This window comes from Nematostella vectensis, chromosome 1 (assembly GCF_932526225.1).
Source record: "Nematostella vectensis chromosome 1, jaNemVect1.1, whole genome shotgun sequence".
Lineage (NCBI taxonomy): Eukaryota > Metazoa > Cnidaria > Anthozoa > Actiniaria > Edwardsiidae > Nematostella > Nematostella vectensis.
In genome coordinates this window covers 10910219-10930696 of record NC_064034.1, presented here as the reverse complement: position 1 = coordinate 10930696, position 20478 = coordinate 10910219, and the positions used below count along the sequence as shown (strand labels likewise).

Sequence of the window (20478 nt, the reverse complement as noted above, 5' to 3'; positions counted from 1 at the left end):
TCTCCCGGTAACCTAACATACCCGGCAATTACCGGTTATTTAGAAAAATGCCCCCAGAAAAGTTTTCCAACTTCCTGGCGAGGAGAAGTGTTTATCAAAACAAAGCTTTTGCGTAGCGTGCCGATGTGGGTTCCAGACAAGTAAATTATAATTTTTAAACTTTATGAATAGATTGGCTAAATAGTTACTGAAATCCTAGTTTTGTCGATGTCTGTAGACAACGTGCACCCCAAAAATTGCTGTGGCATCGACATTTTTCGAAAGAAAGACAAAGAACAAGTACATATAATTATAAACTTATAATTTCGCAAAGCTGTTTATATTTTTATGCGCACTGTGACAGCTAAATATCAAATCATTTGACAGAGATGAAACCTGATTGGTTGGAGGGAAATCTGATAGAATGATGTAAGCCTTGATTGGCCCACTTTTTACCGGGCAGTGGAATAGTTTTCTCTGTGATGAAAACTTTCTACAACTCGACACAACTAGAGCATGAAGCGGTTTCCCGAAAGTTAGCGGGCAATTAAGATTTTAGAAGAAACACCCGAAAATGTTTACCGGGTGACATTCCGGTTCCTGAGTTTATCGGCGTTTTAAGAAACGACCAAACGATGGCTTCGAGCTTGAAAAAATTCGCAAAAGGCGACATGCGAGTGCTCGGCACATAATGAACGATGCATAAATGTCGAACTCCGCGCTTCGTTCATACTTTGCCGAGCATTTGCGGGCCGCTTGTTGCATAGCTTTTCAGGCTAAAAATCATCGCTTGGCTGTTCTAAATAATCGTGGAAGTGTTTTAAAGCCAGAAACTTGTTATTTAGGCTAAAAAATCGAGAAAACTGGAGACAGCCGTGCAGCTAGTTTTTTTTCCCTTCTCTACCGGAAGCCGTGCAAGTAGACACAGCGAATAATAAACGACGATTAAAATTCTTCATTGACATTGGCGCGCACATGAGAATATTTCCTCCATGAAAAGCACAACAAAATTTGCTGAATTACCTCATTAGGATCTCTGATTCCATATGAACCTTTCGCGCTGTGTAGCCATTTGGGAAACAAAACGTAGACTAAATAATAACTGAAATTTTGGGGGAGTGGTAGCTTTTGGGGTGGTAGCTTTAGGGATCGTAGCTTTTGGGGTCGTAGCTTTTGGGGTCACAGGTTTTAGGTATTAGGTTTTAGGTCTTCGTTTTGTAGACACCCATCGACCGGAAGTAAACTTGTGACAACGCGGCTTTAATTTTTCACGCACTAAGGCAAATGCTCCGATATGTCCCCGTAAATTTACTACTAAACAGCTAAATATAGACGAAAGAGCTTGAAGTAACAGAGAGGACCATTATTCGAAAGCAAATAACGAGGATGGCGAAGAATCATAAAAAAAACCTCTAACTGCTACATCACACTCTCGCAAAAGAGTTGCGGAATAGGGAACTTCCTAAAAGATTTTGCTAGTGGTTCAATCTCCTCTTCCTCGGGATCGCTGGCGTATAATCAAAGTCCTCGAACGGTTCGCTTGGAACGCCGCGAAATTCTTAACAGGTGGCCGGTTCATCTGGCGCACGATTCTCGTCAATCTTCGAATGATTCGAAAATACTCTTCTCAATATCACCATCGAATTCCGCTTGTTCTTCCAAAGTACCCTTTCTTCCCTTAATAAATCGATTCAAATTACAGTCTTTGTCGTTTTACGAGGTGGTTGGAATCCTTTCATTCTGCGTTTTGCTTCCTTTGGACTGTTTGGATTTTAAATGTTCAGTAACGAACTATAGTCTGTCGGACTAGTCACACTGTCGAACTTAGTTCCTTCGCATGTGTTTTAAAATCTATACATGTTAAAGTCAGGAAATTTATTTTTTTTAATCTACAGGCCAGTGTTCCATTAAACATCATTTCACTCTGACCATGTCCAGATAGCTGGTTGATAAACAACAGTTTATCAACAGTTTATCAACCGGCAAATATATCAAAGTTGGACAAATATATCAAAATGTGACAAACTTGAACAGATCAGCTAATATACATTTAGGTGCGATATGTAAAATTCACTATGATTATTATGTGTCAAGGACTGTTCAATATGATTTATGAAGTTAAACATATATTTATTTATAACTGGCTTAAATTTGTCAATGGATGCAAAATGGTCCATGTAAACCATTGGCCAAGAAGCAAAGCTAAATAAATCAATAATAATGACTTGGCACAAATCTTTAGAGAAAGATAATATGAAATAAAAAGAAACACTACACTGTAATTTCATTCTTTGGCTTAAAATGCTTTCTGCATAAAGCAAGGGATTGTCTTTTGCTGCAATTTTACTTTCTAGGGATTTGTGTTGACAACCCCATCAGTGATATCAAATGGTGAATGATGATTCTTAATTAACAGCCCCCCTGGGTATTCCAAAGTAACTGTAAGAATTATGACTCTTTATTATTAAAATTATAGATGCCTAGCCTCACTGATGAGCAAATAAAGTGACTTGCCCATAGCCACAACAAGAATGATGTAGGCAGCAGAAACAGAATGGCAGCCAGGGTGACAAGCTGTTTTCAGTGGATAGTAATATACACACTTGCCCAAAAGAGTAAAGCTTCAGCTGAATGGCAGGAGTCTTGCTGCAGGATGTTTGTGTCAAGGAAACCAGGTTAAATCATTTCATACTTGCATAAACAACAGACTTTCATTTACTGTAAAAGGATGCTATAATTTAATAGGCCTTTGTATTTATTAGGCAGAGATCTACTAACAAGTTTCAAAGGCCTGCCTCACATTTTCCAATCTTCAATAAAAAAGTCTCATTTTAGCATTGAAAAATAGACAAAAACAATAATAATCGTAAAAAAACTTGTTTTTCTAGAAAAAAATGGATATATGCTCAGAATTCCTTAATTATCTCCTGTGTACATGAAAATGACTGCATCAAATTGAGGACACTTTTTTCATTGTTTTTTTCGACAGTAATCTAATTTCTGTTTATTTAGAAGGTGGTTTCATAGCATGGGGGGACTCCCAAAAAAGCAAACAGGGATGAGTGATTGTCAGCAAAATCAATTTTAACTCTTTAGGTGTGGTCAACAGCAACTTTTTAATTCTTGATATATGGGAGTGGTCCATGCAATTTGTAACCTTAGTGCTAAAAAGCACTAAAAAAACATTTTTTTCAGTTTTCCTGATTTTCTTTGATACTGCACATCTCTTATCTGACAACTTTCATGTGCAGTTGTTCTATTAGGATATCATGATCCAGTAGTGTGGGGACCCCTTAGGGATTACAGAGTTGGAATAATTTTTTAATACCCCATAAGGGATAGCGGTTGGTAGGATTTTATAACCTAAAAGATAGAGTGATCACCCCTGTCTACAACATTTTTTTCATCAAAACTACTTTCCAATTTTCCAATCTTCAATAAAAAAGTATCATTAAAGCATTGAAAAATAGACAAAAACAATAAAGATTGTAAAAAAAAATTGTTTTTTTTTTTTAGAAAAAAATGGATATATGCTCAGAATTCCTTAATTATCTCATGTGTACATGAAAATGACTGCATCAAATTGAGGACACTTTTTTCATTAGTTTTTTGACAATAATCTCATTTCTGTTTATTTAGAAGGTGGTTTCATAGCATGGGGGGGGGACTCCCAAAAAAGCAAACAGGGATGAGTGATTGTCAGCAAAATCAATTTTAACTCTTCGGGTGTGGTCAACAGCAACTTTTTAATTCTTGATATATGGGAGTGGTCCATGCAATTTGTAACCTTAGTGCTAAAAAGCACTAAAAAAACATTTTTTTCAGTTTTCCTGATTTTCTTTGATACTGCACATCTCTTTTTTGACAACTTTCATGTCCAGTTGTTCTATTAGGATATCATGATCCAGTAGTGTGGGGACCCCTTAGGGATTACAGAGTTGGAATAATTTTTAATACCCCATAAGGGATAGCGGTTGGTAGGATTTTATAACCTAAAAGATAGAGTGATCACCCCTGTCTACAACATTTTTTTCATCAAAACTACTTTCCAATTTTCCAATCTTCAATAAAAAAGTATCATTAAAGCATTGAAAAATAGACAAAAACAATAAAGATTGTAAAAAAAAAAAATGTTTTTTTTTAGAAAAAAATGGATATATGCTCAGAATTCCTTAATTATCTCATGTGTACATGAAAATGACTGCATCAAATTGAGGACACTTTTTTCATTAGTTTTTTGACAGTAATCTAATTTCTGTTTATTTAGAAGGTGGTTTCATAGCATGGGGGGACTCCCATAAAAGCAAACAGGGATGAGTGATTGTCAGCAAAATCAATTTTAACTCTTTGGGTGTGGTCAACAGCAATTTTTTAATTCTTGATAGATGGGAGTGGTCCATGCAATTTGTAAACTTATAAGTGCTTAAAAGTACTAAAAAACATTTTTTCAGTTTTTCCCGATTTTCTTTGATACTGCACATCTCTTATCTGACAACTTTCATGTGCAGTTGTTCTATTAAGATATCATGATCCAGTAGTGTGGGTACCCCTTAGGGATAACAGAGGTGGAATAATTTTTTAATACCCCATAAGGGATAACGGTTGGTAGGATTTTATAACCTAAAAGATAGAGTGATCACCCCTGTCTACAACATTTTTTTCATTAAAACTACTTTCCAATTTTCCAATCTTCAATAAAAAAGTATCATTAAAGCATTGAAAAATAGACAAAAACAATAAAGATTGTAAAAAAATTGTTTTTTTTTTTTAAATGGATATATGCTCAGAATTCCTTAATTATCTCATGTGTACATGAAAATGACTGCATCAAATTGAGGACACTTTTTTCATTAGTTTTTTGACAATAATCTCATTTCTGTTTATTTAGAAGGTGGTTTCATAGCATGGGGGGGGGACTCCCATAAAAGCAAACAGGGATGAGTGATTGTCAGCAAAATCAATTTTAACTCTTCGGGTGTGGTCAACAGCAACTTTTTAATTCTTGATATATGGGAGTGGTCCATGCAATTTGTAACCTTAGTGCTAAAAAGCACTAAAAAAACATTTTTTTCAGTTTTCCTGATTTTCTTTGATACTGCACATCTCTTTTTTGACAACTTTCATGTGCAGTTGTTCTATTAGGATATCATGATCCAGTAGTGTGGGGACCCCTTAGGGATTACAGAGTTGGAATAATTTTTTAATACCCCATAAGGGATAGCGGTTGGTAGGATTTTATAACCTGAAAGATAGAGTGATCACCCCTGTCTACAACATTTTTTTTATCAAAACTACTTATCAATTTTCCAATCTTCAATAAAAAAGTATCATTTTAGCCTTGAAAAATAGACAAAAACAATAATGATCGTAAAAATACTTGTTTTTCTAGAAAAAAATGGATATATGCTCAGAATTCCTTAATTATCTCCTGTGTACATGAAAATGACTGCATCAAATTGAGGACACTTTTTTCATTAGTTTTTTCGACAGTAATCTAATTTCTGTTTATTTAGAAGGTGGTTTCATAGCATGAAGGGGGGGCTCCCATAAAAGCAAACAGGGATGAGTGATTGTCAGCAAAATCAATTTTAACTCTTTAGGTGTGGTCAACAGCAACTTTTTAATTCTTCATAGATGGGAGTGGTCCATGCAATTTGTAACCTTAGTGCTAAAAAGTACTAAAAAACATTTGTTTCAGTTTTTCCTGATTTTCTTTGATACTGCACATCTCTTTTTTGACAACTTTCATGTGCAGTTGTTCTATTAGGATATCATGATCCAGTAGTGTGGGGACCCCTTAGGGATTACAGAGTTGGAATAATTTTTTAATACCCCATAAGGGATAGCGGTTGGTAGGATTTTAAAACCTGAAAGATAGAGTGATCACCCCTGTCTACAACATTTTTTTCATCAAAACTACTTATCAATTTTCCAATCTTCAATAAAAAAGTATCATTTTAGCCTTGAAAAATAGACAAAAACAATAATGATCGTAAAAATACTTGTTTTTCTAGAAAAAAATGGATATATGCTCAGAATTCCTTAATTATCTCCTGTGTACATGAAAATGACTGCATCAAATTGAGGACACTTTTTTCATTAGTTTTTTCGACAGTAATCTAATTTCTGTTTATTTAGAAGGTGGTTTCATAGCATGAAGGGGGGGGGCTCCCATAAAAGCAAACAGGGATGAGTGATTGTCAGCAAAATCAATTTTAACTCTTTAGGTGTGGTCAACAGCAACTTTTTAATTCTTCATAGATGGGAGTGGTCCATGCAATTTGTAAACTTATAAGTGCTTAAAAGTACTAAAAAACATTTGTTTCAGTTTTTCCTGATTTTCTTTGATACTGCACATCTCTTATCTGACAACTTTCATGTGCAGTTGTTCTATTAGGATATCATGATCCAGTAGTGTGGGGACCCCTTAGGGATTACAAAGTTGGAATAATTTTTTAATACCCCATAAGGGATAGCGGTTGGTAGGATTTTATAACCTAAAAGATAGAGTGATCACCCCTGTCTACAACATTTTTTTCATTGAAACTACTTATGTCACAATTCAAGCTCACGTAATAAGTTAATATAGATAATATAGATATCAAGCGGTGACAACGCGCTACAAATTAACCACATAGCTACAGAAAAGACTGTCTATATTCAACCAGGTCAAGAGACTGCAAGTAATCGTCCATTTCGTCGACAAGTTTCGTCCAGTTATTCGCAGATTGTCGAAATGGACCATGATTAAACAGAATGAGACTGTTTTTGATCTCGAAAAAGTTCAAATGGACAAGACCATAGAATGGTTATATCCGTGCTTTTTTAAAATAAGCGTATCGGTAAAAAAAATGACAACTCAAAATGACAATTCATAGGGTGAATTAAGAAAACTCCCGTAAAAGCTAAGGCGTACTAGCAGATTATTTCTTGTAAATGACCAGATCTTATATCAAGGTACAAAAACCGCTAACCACAAATTTATAAAAAGGGCCGAAGAAGGCAAATGATGCATGTTTTTCTATCATTTTATACCGTTACTAAGAAAATATCACGTAAGTGCAAAAGTGCAGATTTTGATTTTATGTCGTTAAACTAAAAGTACTTGTAGCACTTAAAAACAGAACGACCCACGATTAAGATTATGTATTGCCAAGTTATATATTGCCAAACATGAAGTAATTGAGTAAAAATAAGGAAACTTTCAATATCCATCGATATTTCTACAGTTGAAAATGCTGACGATAGTGATTTGGAGTGATTCGTCAAACACATTAAATAAACAAACATTTACAACAAGCCTCACAAACTTAATTAAGGACAATCAAATTAAGTTTCTCGCATTCTCATTGTTTCCCGGTTAACGCAATACATTTTCAATTAAATGTACCTCGTGTATTTATAGCTGGTTATGTGTGAAGTGCATGTACCATTTCTTACCAGCTTGTTTATCATTGAACAATCTCACCGTCTCTTCCGCGGTCAGCAGTTCATGAAGCCGCAGGGATCGCTTTGCATCGCTAGACACGGCCTGCAATCATCAATTAATTAATTCATCTTGAGATAAAGCATTGGCCAGTATAAAAGTACCTTGCATTTGGAAATTTATTCCACGGTACAAATAGTTAAATACCACACTCGTCTTCCCGCCTATTGCAACACAATTGCATTTAGGGGGTGTTCGAGTCTTGCTTACCTCCGCAAATGCGTTCTTGTCAAATAATGTGACGAGCAAAATCAAAAGCCTTAGGAAGATTAGAGAGCGTTGGATAGAATTCATAACGATAGCTAACTTGTCTTATGACCACTTGAGTACGGCAACGTCCAGCGATCTTCCATAGTGCAAGTGAAGTCATGTAACTTCGACATCGGCTAAGTAAAAATTTAACCATAGGTAATAATGGCGTGACAGCCTCCAATCGATAATCCCTCGGGAGAAGAACGAGTGACAGAAATCTGGCCGTTTTAAGGAAACACCTTGTCTATCTAATGTATAGAATCAAAAAGCCCAAATTGTCGCGATCTCGTACAAGAACAATGAATACAATACACCAAAAACTGGAAATCGACTCTGCCAAATTTTCGTCTTCAATAAGACTTCTTCAGGGCAGACTGAAAAAGGTGAATCGTTACAAGCTTAACATCAGAATAGTGGCGCGAGACGCAAAAACATTACAACTGACAAAAATGCGCATTTTCTAGAATAGCACGCGCTATGGATAAAAAGAATTTACACATCTCTACGTGGGTTCCTACTACAAAAAAAGTCATCACTATTAAGACCCCGCGGGTAGATAGACTCCCTGAGGTAAAGTTCCCATATCCCTCACTACTTAAGGTGTAGGGTGTGTAACTTTCTTAAGACAGAGCGAGAGTTTCGCAGTACAGTTACTAATAAGAAATATGTCATTAATTTTGACTTGGACTGTAACTCAGATTTTGTTGTTTATCTAATTACTATTTGCTCTATGTGTAGCAAGCAATACGTAGGGTCTACAATCAATAGTTTTAGGAAGCGTTTTAATAATCATAAAAGTAGGTTAAATAAGCACCCTAGTTGATGAAAGAGTTGAGGATGACCTTATCTATCAACATTTTCATTGCGACAATCATTTAGGTCTTAATAATGTTATGGTACAACTTATAGATAAGTGTAACTCTGAGGCTCAGCTTAGGGAAAGGGAAGGCCAGTGGGCTTATCGGCTTAAGTCTATCTACCCGCGGGGTCGTAATAGTGATGACTTTTTTTGTAGTAGGAACCCACGTAGAGATGTGTAAATTCTTTTTATCCATAGCGCGTGCTATTCTAGAAAATGCGCGTTTTTGTCAGTTGTAATGTTTTTGCGTCTCGCGCCACTATTCTGATGTAAATAAGCTTGTAACGATTCACCTTCTTCAGTCTGCCCTGAAGAAGTCTTATTAAAGACGAAAATTTGGCAGAGTCGATTTCCAGTTTTTGGTGTATTGTAGTCATCTTATGTATATATAGACGGTGATGGGTTAAGTTGGACTTGTATTTATAGATTTTTATGAATCCAAATTTAGCCCACGTATTATTTTCGTTACAGATTGTTTTAGTTTTGATGATTAGAGCACATTTAAATTCCACTTGTTTTGCTTGATTTTATTATCCCAAAATATGCGAAAATAAAGTGATCTGATTTTTACGAAAAGTAGGAAAATCGCGAAAATAAAATGTCGCGAAATATCGCCATCTCAAAATCGCTAAATTTTAACGTCGCGAAAATTAAGTGTAATGAGGTATCTCTTTTCGCTTTGTATTATTTAGTGTAATTTTATTTTATATTCTGAAGGAAGTCTCTAAATTAAAAAAATATATAGAAAATTGAAAATGACTAAATGAAAAAAATACCCCCTAAAAATCGTTTTTGTGCACATTATAAGACAAATTCAGGCGCGTACGGGGGGGGGGGGGGGTGGTGCGCGCACCTACCCCCCACCCCCCTATAAGGCGGCCAAAATGTGGGCAATTTCTTATTAAGGAACTTTAAATAATATGCTTTTTTCCATATGAGACCTATGACTGGGCACCAACCCTCGGCCAATACTGGGTACGCGCCAGAAATTGTGTCCAAGTTTCCCTCACTTGAATGACCAATGGAATGGAGAGCATAGCTCAGAACCGTTTTCCTAATCCGATCAACTACCTGCTTGGTGTGAATACCAGCAAAAAATCAATGAGCCCAAATACCACGATAGGACAAAATTGCCATGCTAGCTGTTAAAAAAGTGTAGCTGTTAAAGTTTAATGGACAAGCTAGAATAAAAGAGAACAAAGACATTACAGTGTATTAGTACTAAATAAACTAAATAGTATTTCACGGGATTTTGAAAACCATCACTCTATAATTATTGAACATAAAAATGTGGAGGTGGTGGTGGTGGTGGATCACAGGTGCCGGACCTTTGGGCGTTTGCAAAGGACGGTACCTGTGATTTCCTGGTGTGCTAATATCCTAGGCGCAAAAATAAGCAGGTACATCAAATAACAAACATTATGTTGAAATAATAACACAGTGATTTCCTTTCTTTTGAACCGTGCCTCAGTATGCAGGAAGACCTAGGAGCGTCTTTAGTGCTTGCTGTGAGCTATTTGCCTGTTGTCTCCTAGGTGAGTGGATTCTACTCGTATTTCATATACGAGTCGCGTCAATCAAACCCTTTATAAAGGTACGCGAGAGGCATGGCTATCTATCTTATGCCATTGGGCCTTATAGGTGATGGTAAACAAGGCAAAAGCGAAGTTTGAAATACATTCAGTTAGTACGTGTAAAAAAGCTTTGTTGTTGTGCCATATGAAGTGATTGATAGAATCTCTCTCTTGAATTTCTTGCTTGTGTAATTAATTGATCTTTTACCGTTAGGATCGGATGTCAGATCTCCTGCTTGTTGTATTGTTTGATTTCTTACCAAGACGTTCTAAAATAAGAATTAACCAGAAAAAAACATTCAAAGATTATACGTTATTTGGACCTGTCAGATAAATCTTTATTTTTGTCCTTTTTTAGGATTGTATTTTTTGTCCATGATGCCATTTATACTGTTTTTTATAAGAGGATGCATAGGCTTAGATAGCAGCAAAATATTATTGTTTTTTCTTTATTCAAGACAATAACAACCTCGAATGAAAACCTTACTATTGTTAATTTCTCTTATAGTTTCTAAGAACATCGTTAAGAACATTTATCAGCCTTAAAATACTCATCAGAAATGTAGACGTTCTTTTAAAAGAAGAACCGCCCCATTAATAGCGAGTGGCTTATTTGAAGGGGATGCTTATTGTGTAATAAGAAGCTGGCCTTTCAAAAGGCTGATTTGTAGAGGTCTCGCATGCTCGGATTCTTAGCGGTTTTTACGAGCGCTACCCGAGACGTTTCTCAACGGATCTTGGGGCATTCTGCTCCTTTGAAAAAGTTTGAAATTGCCCCATCAAAAAAACAAGCTAATTTAGATAAAGAGGGGTCGACCGCCATATACCCTCTCCCCTTATACCTTGCTATGCTGCATTTTATAACTACAGGATATTTCTAGATTTAGGCGACATAATGAGTCAGACGCTGAAGAGAAACTGCTAACTGGCTAAGTAACAGAATCCAATGCTCATACACATCGTGTTTGTCGCTGGTCTGGGCTCCCTGTGGGCTATAAAATGTGTAGAGAGCTATGTTGGTAGGTGCTGATATGATATGTATCATACGACCCGTGTCAGTGAATTTAGCATCGCGTTTTCAGAATCAAATCCAAACGGCAAACCGCGAAAATGTTGCGAAAACGTTGTTTTGCACATTTGGCGGGAAATGTGGCATTTGGCGGGAAAAAGTGCAAAACATGTGCTCGACTTTAACCGAGCCAAAAGTATTAGTAATTGTGCAAATTGTCAATGAAAATATATTATTTCAAGATTTAAATGAGAACACTAATTCATGGTCTCAAATGTTAGGGGAAAACTGCTAAGGTAAATCACTTACCGCTAGACGGTGCTCCTGTGGTCAAAACGCGAACCGCAGACTGCAAACTTGACCGCAAGGCTTTGTCACGCGACACCCAGAGGTTTGACGTTTGAAGTTTCTGAGAAAAAAACGCAGTGCTAAATGTCTCTATAACGTTGCACTCGGAAATAAGAGTATAGTAACCTGCATTGCTTCATGGGTAGCGTATATATCTGAAAGCTAAATGTTCACAGGAACATGAAAAAAATTCTACAGTTTTTGAAGCGTGGGATTTTATTTTGTTTACGCCTATTAGCTTATTATTATTTGATACCAATTAAGCGCTATTGCGACCTTTTATTTGAAATAGGTGTGCACCCCTTCTTAATTTGATATTTTGATATATACTCAACCTTCCCAATCTGTTGTTTACGCGACAGTTATTTCGAGTCTTGGTTGCTGGAAAGGCTACATATCATCTGTCTCCTCCTCTGACGGCAAAGGTGACAACCAAGACCAACTATACTTTGTCGCAGCAGACGATGAACACGCAGATCCCGAGAATCTTGTGTTATTGTGTGCGAGGCGCGCAAAGCTGCTGGGATACTCTGTATTCGGAGTTTCTGATCGCGCATGTGTCGGTAGTACATACATGAAGCTGCTCTATCGAAAACTCGGCAGATCACGTGATTGCGCATGTGGTTTGGGTAGGCATGGGGTCTTGGCGGTGTATAGCTTGGAAGGTAAAGTTGAATTTATCAGAATCGTTTTGATAAGATTGCTAAGGTTGTACATTTCCAGAAAGTACTTATTTTTCTAATACTACTTTTCATATTATAATTTGTGCCTGCCTTGTCTTTGCATCAGTGAGATGCAAATCCGAAAATGAGTGCCTCCTCTACCCTCCTCCATAGCGTTCTGGTTACGCCCTCAGTAGTGAAACCCTAAGGCGTTGTCGTGAATAGTCAATTGTAGAATTATAGTCAACCACACCTTGGTTATTGATTTTAACCATTATTCGAAGAAATATTATGAAAATACGAGTAGAAATCTAAAAATAACCGTGAGTCGCATACTTTAGTTTCAAAATTCAATCGAAATATCCCTGAATCATCCGAAGAAAATGAATGTTTCCGCACACCTGTTGCCTCTGTGCTAGGATGACAAATTGGCGGCTTACAGGGGCTTTTTCATAATCTCTTCCAGGAAGTTACCCCTACAGCGAGCAGGAAGACTTTAAAAGCACAGAAGTGGGGGGCAAAAGAAGTTTCATCAGTTATAAGCCAAGCGTTATCACACTGGACGGGATGAAATTTAGATTAGATACTGGGATAGGAAGACCGCTGTACAGTGGCGACAGGCTCAAACGTATAGCAAGCAACGAAAAGCGTTAGTATATTTCATGCCCTTTTGGTCATTTATGTTGTCCATTTAGTCAATTGTTCTATCCGCTTGGTCATTTGGGTTGTCCATTTGGTCATCGGGTCGTCTGTCTGACCGAATTGCGGTTTGTTCGCCGATATTGCTGTTTGTTTTTATCGTTTTCGTTTGCCTATTTGTGACGAATCGTTCTCGGTAGCTTTATGAGATAACATACAGTACTCTGTGACATGACGCAGGGGACGTCTCTCTTTAATCGTTACAAGTCAGCATCATAGCAACAGTTCATGTTATCCAATGCTTTATATCATAAACAAGAAACTTCTTAGTTGAAAAACTATGGACATAAACATTAATTTGGGGCTATTGACTTTCTATTAATTCTTCTTATCTCCATTCAGCCCCACCCCCACCCCCACCAGGGACGAATCTCCTATCAAACCCGCGGTTCGAGTCCCCCCTGACTAGAGACAGCAGAACTGGGTGGAGCTGCCAGGGGGAGACGGATGACCCCAGGGGAGGGACCCTCTCGCAGTACAGCTTTCATCACCACGGTTACGGAAACTTTAGTGGAATCTGTTTCGACCGCGTGGCGGAATGGGCTGGACCTGGGCAATACATAGGTAAGTAAACAATAGCAAAGGGGCGGCTGACCGACCTTCTTTATAGTGGAGCTTGTAATCATGAAGTTATAGTCATTGGTCGTTAGTCTTTTATTTTTTTAGTTTTTTAGTTAGTACAAAACTACTAATTTTCTAATGTCCCTCAAGCAGGAAATCCTGTGGTATCTTCTTACATTTACTTTAAATTCACCCAAAACCCAGGCGCGTACCCAGGATTTGCTGAGGGGAGGGTGCACAGTCGTGGTTAATCCTTCAATTGACCAATTCTTTGGCGGCCAAGGGGGGGGGGGGGGGGGCGTTTAAGTACACGTATGTAATATCCTCTCTACCTCTACGCTGCATAGGTAGTGCATAGTCGCTTTTCACATTATGTGGCTTTTAATTCTCTACCTTTTCCGTCAGAGGATAAAGTGAAGTCGGAAGGTGTATACGAGTTCATTGGTTATACAAGACTGATAGACAGGGAGAAGACTGGCGACCTTCACAGCCTCGAGCTCTGGATGCGCTTCAAGAGACGCGGGAAGGACAAGGAGGAAAGCATGCGATTGGCCGTGCGAAACAAATACTTGAAAGGTACAGTACCATATGCAGAAATCCCTCTTGTAACGGTTAATCCTGAATGAATCCTAAATCAGTCTGTCAAGTAATACGAGGACAATTCGATGACGTTTTCTTTGAATGACGGCCTGCCTGATGTCTTTTACAGAAAAAGGCTGGGTAAAGTGGAAAACCGCATTCCAGATGCCGCGGGCTGCGGGCGGTTTCGACTACGTCTTCCTGTTCTTTATGGGTCCCAAGCCATCAATCGATATCTTGGTAGACGATGTGTCACTCAAGGAGGTTCGGCAGCACAAGGACTGGAAGGACCGGACCGACCGTTCGATAGATCGCTATAGAAAGAGAGACGTTAGAATAAGGTGAATACTTGAACTCCCCTTTCATGCGCCACAAATCTTTTCCTTTTGTCGTATTGGTGTGGCCGCTAGAATATGGATGCTCAAGGGAGTCCGCTTTCTGAGTTTGAGTTCAGGCGACTGGGGAACATCAAAATAATGAACGAGCTCATTTTGCCGAAAAGGTTTGAGAGATAGCGATAGAACAGAGCGGTCCTTAGTGAGACTGAAGAGATTCTCAATGTTTGCGTCGATTCTGTGTTTAAAAGGAAAGGTGACATTTTTAGCTGTTTACGCGAATAAATGTCGATAAATCTGGATACAAAACAAACATTTTGATGTCAATTTAAGTAAGCCCCCCCTCTTAAGGCTGACCCCCCTAAATTAAAAATCGGAGGCTTAAAATGAAGGCTAGTAAAGAGAGTGTTACTTAAGGCGAACTAGCCTTTTATTTGCTTAGAACGATCCGCGGATCCGCGGTTATTTTTTAACTTTTTATTCGATTATCAGAATAAACGTGCCACCAGACATGTACACGAAGGAAGACTTTCTCAGAATTAATATCAAGGTAATACTAAAGTAAATACTAAAATGCGCGAACACTCTTGACAAGGTTTGGAATTGCTGAAATGGCATTTAGAGCAATGCATGAAATGATCCATTTATATCCTTCCAAGAGAGTATATATTTGTATCATAATATGAGAAAAGCTAGAAATGCGACAAACAATGTCTGGATTTTGATGGGATACTCTGAAGTAAGGAAAACTATTATTTTCATTTGATCTTCGTAGGTCATTCAAAAGAAACACAAGTTCGCCTTTGGAGCCGCAGTAAATAGTATGAAACTAAAATATAAGAAATACCGAGAGTTCCTCCTGGAGCACTTCGAATGGGGAGTGCTAGAGTCGCATATGAAGTGGCCACTCAACGAGCCTAAGCCAGTAAGTACATATGAGTACCAATCCCTCCCTCCCTACCTCCCTCCTGGTGAGGTGCCACACGGTTTCTAGATTCGTGTTTATTGATTGCAGGGAGAGTAACACTATCACTACGTGGATATGGCTGTAGCGTTTGATCCGTGTTTATTAATTTCAGGGAGAGTATCACTATCACTACGCGGATATGGCTGTAGCGTGGCTAGAGAGGCACAAGTACGTCCTCAAACATGTCTGCTAGTTTTTACATCAGGACTCCTTGTATAATACGAACTCCCCTTTAACTCCAACTGACTTCGATTTCTCTTGGAATGGGCCAAGAATAATTTCGGCTTGGAAAACTCGATTTCGAAACCCGTGTAACTCGAACTACATTTTACTTCGTTAACTCGAACTTTCCTGACCCCTCCCCTCGAACCCGCGCCTAAGCACCAACACTTGTTTATTCTGAACAGCATTTCGATCCGGGGCCATTGCATCTACTGGTCGATACCAGACATGTTGCCAGAGTGGCTCCTCTCACTACCTAGAGGCAAGCTGATGCATCACGTCAGGACAAGGATCAACCAGATCGTGAAACGATATCGTGGAAGGTAAGGCGGGACTGCACAATAGATTAGACTCTCGCACGATCGGGTAAGAAAAAAGAAGGTGTACCACAGCACTGCTCAATAGATAAAAAAAGAGGTTTTACGACAGAACTGCTCAATAGATAAAAAAATGCCTTTGCTTGTTAGGATGCTTCACTGGGACGTCATTAACGAGATGTTGCAGGGCTCATTCTTCGCCGATCGACTAGGGGGAAACAAAATTCGGGAATGGATGATTAACAGGACCGCGGAGCTGGATCCGAAAGCAAAACTATTCCTCAACGAATATGAAGTCATAAGCGAAGGACAGCTCACACAAGTACGAACTCGATATACTTCTACGCTTTCAGAACATCGTTATTTACAGGCCGAGTATTATATACCGTTTATGGTTTTCTCCTACAGCCATATGTTGAAATGGCCAATACGATTATCAGGCACGGGAGCCCTGTAGATGCTCTCGGAGTCCAGGGTCACTTCACTGGTATGGTCAACCCCACTCTGCTAAGGGTAAGGTCCATGGCACTGCTAAGGGTAAGGTCCATGGCACTGCTAAGGGTAAGGTCCATGGCACTGCTAAGGGTAAGGTCCATGGCACTGCTAAGGGTAAGGTCCATGGCACTGTTAAGGGTAAGTTCCATGGCACTGCTAAGGGTGATCGGGTAAAAAAAACGCTACGTTGTTTCTGATCGGGCCGCACGGGGATGTACGGCCCGATAATCTACAGTATCAGCCAATGAGGGGCGCGTAGCTTTATACTTGTTACGACGCACAGTCTGTATAAGGCGCAGCCTACTGTTAAACTTAGAACGTGTCAGCAAAGAACACATATCAGTGCGCCGATCTGCACAAAACTGTTCGTGACTGCTGTTATATAGCAATACTTTAAGATTTTTTTGTCTTGAACAGCTGCGGTTAGACGCTTTATCCGAAGTGAAGCGACCGATGTGGCTGACAGAGTTTGACATTCTTGATCCGAATACTGAACAGCGTGCAGACAGTACAGAGGCGGTCATGCGAGAGGCGTTCAGTCACCCGTCAGTAGAGGGGATCATCTTTTGGGTCTTCTGGGACCTGCATTCTTGGAGAGGCAAGAACGCGGGCCTCGTGGATGGTTATGACTTTAAGGTGACCTGGGTGTTTCTAGCCTGTGCTACCACCTCTAGCTTCTCCTAACACTTCGCAATGTCACATTATATCCGGATAACAATCCATAGAAGTGTGTAATGAAACTGTACTATTTTTATGTTGAATTTGACAATCGTCGAAGATTTTGTTAGGATTTGTTCGCCTTTTCTGTGTACATCCCTGTGACCCCCACGCGTTCGGCCGTAATTTGACCTCGGCTATTTTTTTAGATGATTCTAAGGTAGCTTAAAATCAGCAAGGTCCAATTAGTACATTCAGCATCAGGCGCGGTATCACGCGCACATCCCCCATGGCGGCCAAAAAGTGGGTCATTTCATACTATGGAATCTTAAATTATTATTTTTTTTTTTCATATACCTATGACTGCACATCCCCCCCCCCCCCCCCCCCTCCTCAGGCAATCCTGAGTAACGCGCCTGGGCATACCTGTCTGAACCTGTCTGCCCCTGATATGCTTTTGCATATATTTTTTATGAGTTTTAAAAATATGGATATTGTTTGGTTCTAGAAAGTATCCATACCTCCCCCCCCCCCCCCCCCCCCTCCCATTGAGGGGACTGGAAATTCCGGGTGGGGGTTCAGACGCCCAGGAATTTCCAGAGGGGAGGGGGGGGGGGGGTAAAATGCCCTTTTTCCTTAACAGTTACTGTATTTATCTATTTCCAGGGGGTTGGAAATTCCAGAGGGGTGGGGGGTTATACCTCCGACCCACTCAATAGGGGAGGGGGGGGGATGGATATTTTCTGGAACTATACATTGCACAGGATTTGCATTAACATTTATACTTGTTTATTTAAAGCTTAACGCGGCAGGTCGTAGATTTGTCAAGCTTATGCGCAAATGGACAACAAAAAAGCGTCTCAAGCCAATCAGAGAGGATACTGGTAGTGCAGTAGCTACATTTCGGGGTTTCCATGGTGACTATGACGTACAAGTGACCCTGCCTGATGGACAGTTGGTCAGAAAGCAATTTACTCTGGAGCCTGGGAACAAGGCATTCCGCCTGGATATCGATATTCACGGTGAGAGCGCACTGTATCACGTTGAACTTTATGCACGTAGTCGTTTATCTTTTGTTCGCTTCTGCCAGCATTAGAAATGATACGATTACTTGGTTCTCTGACATTTGCGCAGGCGCTGTGGTGATAAAAGGATGACCTTTCTAGCATATTCTGCAAGAAGAGGCTATTTTCGAATAGCGGTCATTTTGGAAGATTGCCGCGCACGGACTGGGTCCAGCAACAGACGTATTATGGCTAACATCTACTCCTAAAAACGCCTGCTAAAAGAGTATTTCTAGAATCACAATAAGAAGTTTTGGAACATATTTTGCAGCGCAGTAGACTGAACAGCTGAATCGAGATACGCTGCTATCAAGCTATAATTCCTCTATTTTGTTTTGAAGCACGACATGCCGCGGTAAAGATTATCCCATTTGATGATCTTCAAGTAATACCTTGAACAGACTCCCATTAAAAATGACGTTGATCGTCGGCAAAATCGATTTTAACCCTAAGACACAGCACATTGGGTGTGCTCAACAGAAAATTTCGACCACAGAGCACAAAAAGCACATTCCTAATTTTCCAAAATTTTATTACATGGCTTGTGGTGTACTGTAAAATATATATCCGGCTTCGGGCCACAACAAGAGCTAACAAGCGCGCGACTACCCAAGGGATAGCAGAGTCTTTGTACCCCCCCCCCCCCCCCCCCACCCCCGTAAAGGATATCAATTGTTAACATACCTATACCATAGAGGTAGGGTCTCCCCTGTCTACTTTAAATGAGAGTCATCCCCGGACAAGCAATCAATTAAAGAGCTTTTTCTTTATTTTAAACCAGGACAAGTTTCTAATCCTAAGGATGATACGTCACCAGGAAACGAAGGGTTGGACGAATTCCTTGGCGATGCATATCACAAATACAACACTTATGACGACGATGATGATATGGAAATGAACGATGATGATCTTTTGAGCAGAGATACGAGCAGAGATACGTCTGGCTTAACTTTTACTAGAAAATCAAATATATCTGGGAAAAAAATAAATTAAATTAATCAAGATGTACTCATTTAGATGTTTTTGTTTTTTTTGGTTGGGGGGAATAGGGTGGTTGTCTTCTACTTTGGGTTATTGTAAGGATTATTGAAATATAACAAGCAACAAGACAATTTTTCTTGTCACTTTTTTTTTAGACTATTTTCTTTCACATGATATGTGTATAATATTCAACTACGTCCAAACAAGTACATAGGACTACGGTGTATTGTATGTTTCACAAGGTTTTATAACACAATCAAAGAGCTGTTACTAATAGGATTTTTAACAAGCGGATGTTCAGGTGATCAAACACCCGAACAGCTAAAATTCTGGTGAGCGAATAAACAGTTTAAGGTCTCGGTAAAGGTAAACGACGTTTCCGAGGAAAAAAAATATTATCGCACCGCAGATTTCACTACATGTACAAACTATATATCAAATAAAAGATAAAATATTGAATTGTCTCCTGCAAGTTTTATTTTTGCAATAGCTAATTCTGTGTTTTGAGGCATCAAACTCAAAAGTACGGAGATTACTCTAGGGCGTAATGCACCTTCTCGATATTGCGCATGCACTTGCACGTAATCGCATCTCAATGACAGATAAATGATCTAAGAAAGTGTGTGTGTGAGGACTTTTTGTTATTTGACACTGTCAACAAAATTTCACGAATCAAACTTGGAACTGTCATTTTTGACAAAATTTGGACACGAAAAGTGCAATAAAAGCGATCTCCAGTCGAAAATCGAGAATTCCTTACACACTTTATGACATGGCATAATTATCTAACAGATCCCGAAAATTTTGAAGGCTATATCTTAAAACCGGTCGCGAGGTTACGCCCGACAAGCTCGAGTTCTCGCCTCAAAATAATATGCTAGAAAAATCAAAGATTTGAAGTGAATTCACGGTCAACAGGTCACGGGAAATAGCAAAGGCCCATTTTAGCCGTCTTAGAATGCTATTTATGGAAAAAAATTTTTTTTTGCAAAAATAAAATTTAAGAACTATTGATACAGGTACGGAAACAAACAGTGGTGTCAAATTTACCTTTACCAATACCTTAAGTGAGATTTTTTTTGTTTAGTTTGTTCACAAGTCTCGTTCATCCCAGGGCTCCGCGGCCAGCCGGAAACGAGTACTCTGGCTGATCGTACGATTTAGTTTCACCATGATGTTTATATTTTGGTTATAATATGCGCGGCACATTAATGCACATTCGGGGAAATATTGGGGTTTAGTTTGGCTTTTAGCTGCAGGATTCAATCGGTATAATATTCTACTTATCCCATGGTTAAGACACTCCAGAGGTGCCAGCGTCAGAAACATCTTTAGGCGAGAAAACATATTTTGCATATTCCAAAACAAACCTGATTAACAGTCGTGTCTAGACAGACCATTTCAATATCGTGTAGATTCTTCTTCAGATCGA

At 39.1% G+C, this 20478-nt stretch overlaps 2 protein-coding genes and 1 long non-coding RNA gene across 13 annotated transcripts in view; 2 read left to right on the top strand and 1 right to left on the bottom strand.

Annotated features, from left to right (window-relative positions):
- The window catches only part of LOC5505253 (A disintegrin and metalloproteinase with thrombospondin motifs 12), a 29292-nt gene extending 17724 nt beyond the window's left edge, over window positions 1–11568 (bottom strand). The window contains exons 1-2 of one of the 7 annotated variants that reach the window (XR_007308179.1): window positions 7676–7957; window positions 7420–7510 (exon numbers count right to left, since the gene is read on the bottom strand). Coding sequence is in view for 3 of the 7 variants with exons in the window: in XM_032373647.2 (XP_032229538.2) it covers window positions 7420–7510; window positions 7676–7759 (175 nt within the window). In the remaining 4 variants the exon portion in view is untranslated. Of the gene's footprint in view, window positions 1–7369; window positions 7511–7675; window positions 7958–11468 lie in introns of those variants that run through there. The other 6 variants (XM_032373649.2, XM_032373650.2, XM_032373647.2 and 3 more) reach the window with 6 other exon arrangements.
- On the top strand, window positions 9956–19505 carry LOC5505240 (endo-1,4-beta-xylanase 3). 5 transcript variants are annotated; one of them, XM_048728106.1, is made up of 16 exons: window positions 9956–10111; window positions 11032–11169; window positions 11870–12172; window positions 12636–12818; window positions 13211–13432; window positions 13835–14005; window positions 14139–14349; window positions 14836–14893; window positions 15119–15268; window positions 15423–15478; window positions 15718–15855; window positions 16000–16171; window positions 16258–16362; window positions 16762–16980; window positions 17801–18023; window positions 18847–19505. In XM_048728106.1, the coding sequence occupies exons 2-16, from the start codon at window positions 11097–11099 to the stop codon at window positions 19056–19058; spliced, it is 2496 nt and encodes an 831-aa protein (XP_048584063.1). In that variant the 5' UTR covers window positions 9956–10111; window positions 11032–11096; the 3' UTR covers window positions 19059–19505. The 5 variants fall into 5 exon arrangements, with proteins under 5 accessions (XP_048584063.1, XP_032229543.2, XP_048584066.1 ...); XM_032373652.2 differs by having other exon boundaries at window positions 9958–10111; window positions 11038–11169; XM_048728109.1 differs by having other exon boundaries at window positions 9975–10170; window positions 11038–11169.
- Window positions 16362–16515, top strand: LOC125563180. The gene is made up of 2 exons (XR_007308196.1): window positions 16362–16415; window positions 16464–16515. It is a non-coding gene; the product is annotated as an uncharacterized LOC125563180 (long non-coding RNA).
- Window positions 19506–20478: the final 973 nt, after the last annotated feature.

Bases quoted from the DNA above. Each gene is read 5' to 3' on its own strand.
- LOC5505240 (XM_048728106.1), top strand. From the start codon at position 11,097: ATGCTCATACACATCGTGTTTGTCGCTGGTCTGGGCTCCCTGTGGGCT. The intron at 12,173-12,635 runs GTAAAGTTGAAT...AATCTCTTCCAG, and splicing joins GGCGGTGTATAGCTTGGAAG to GAAGTTACCCCTACAGCGAG. The intron at 14,350-14,835 runs GTGAATACTTGA...TTCGATTATCAG, and splicing joins AAGAGAGACGTTAGAATAAG to AATAAACGTGCCACCAGACA.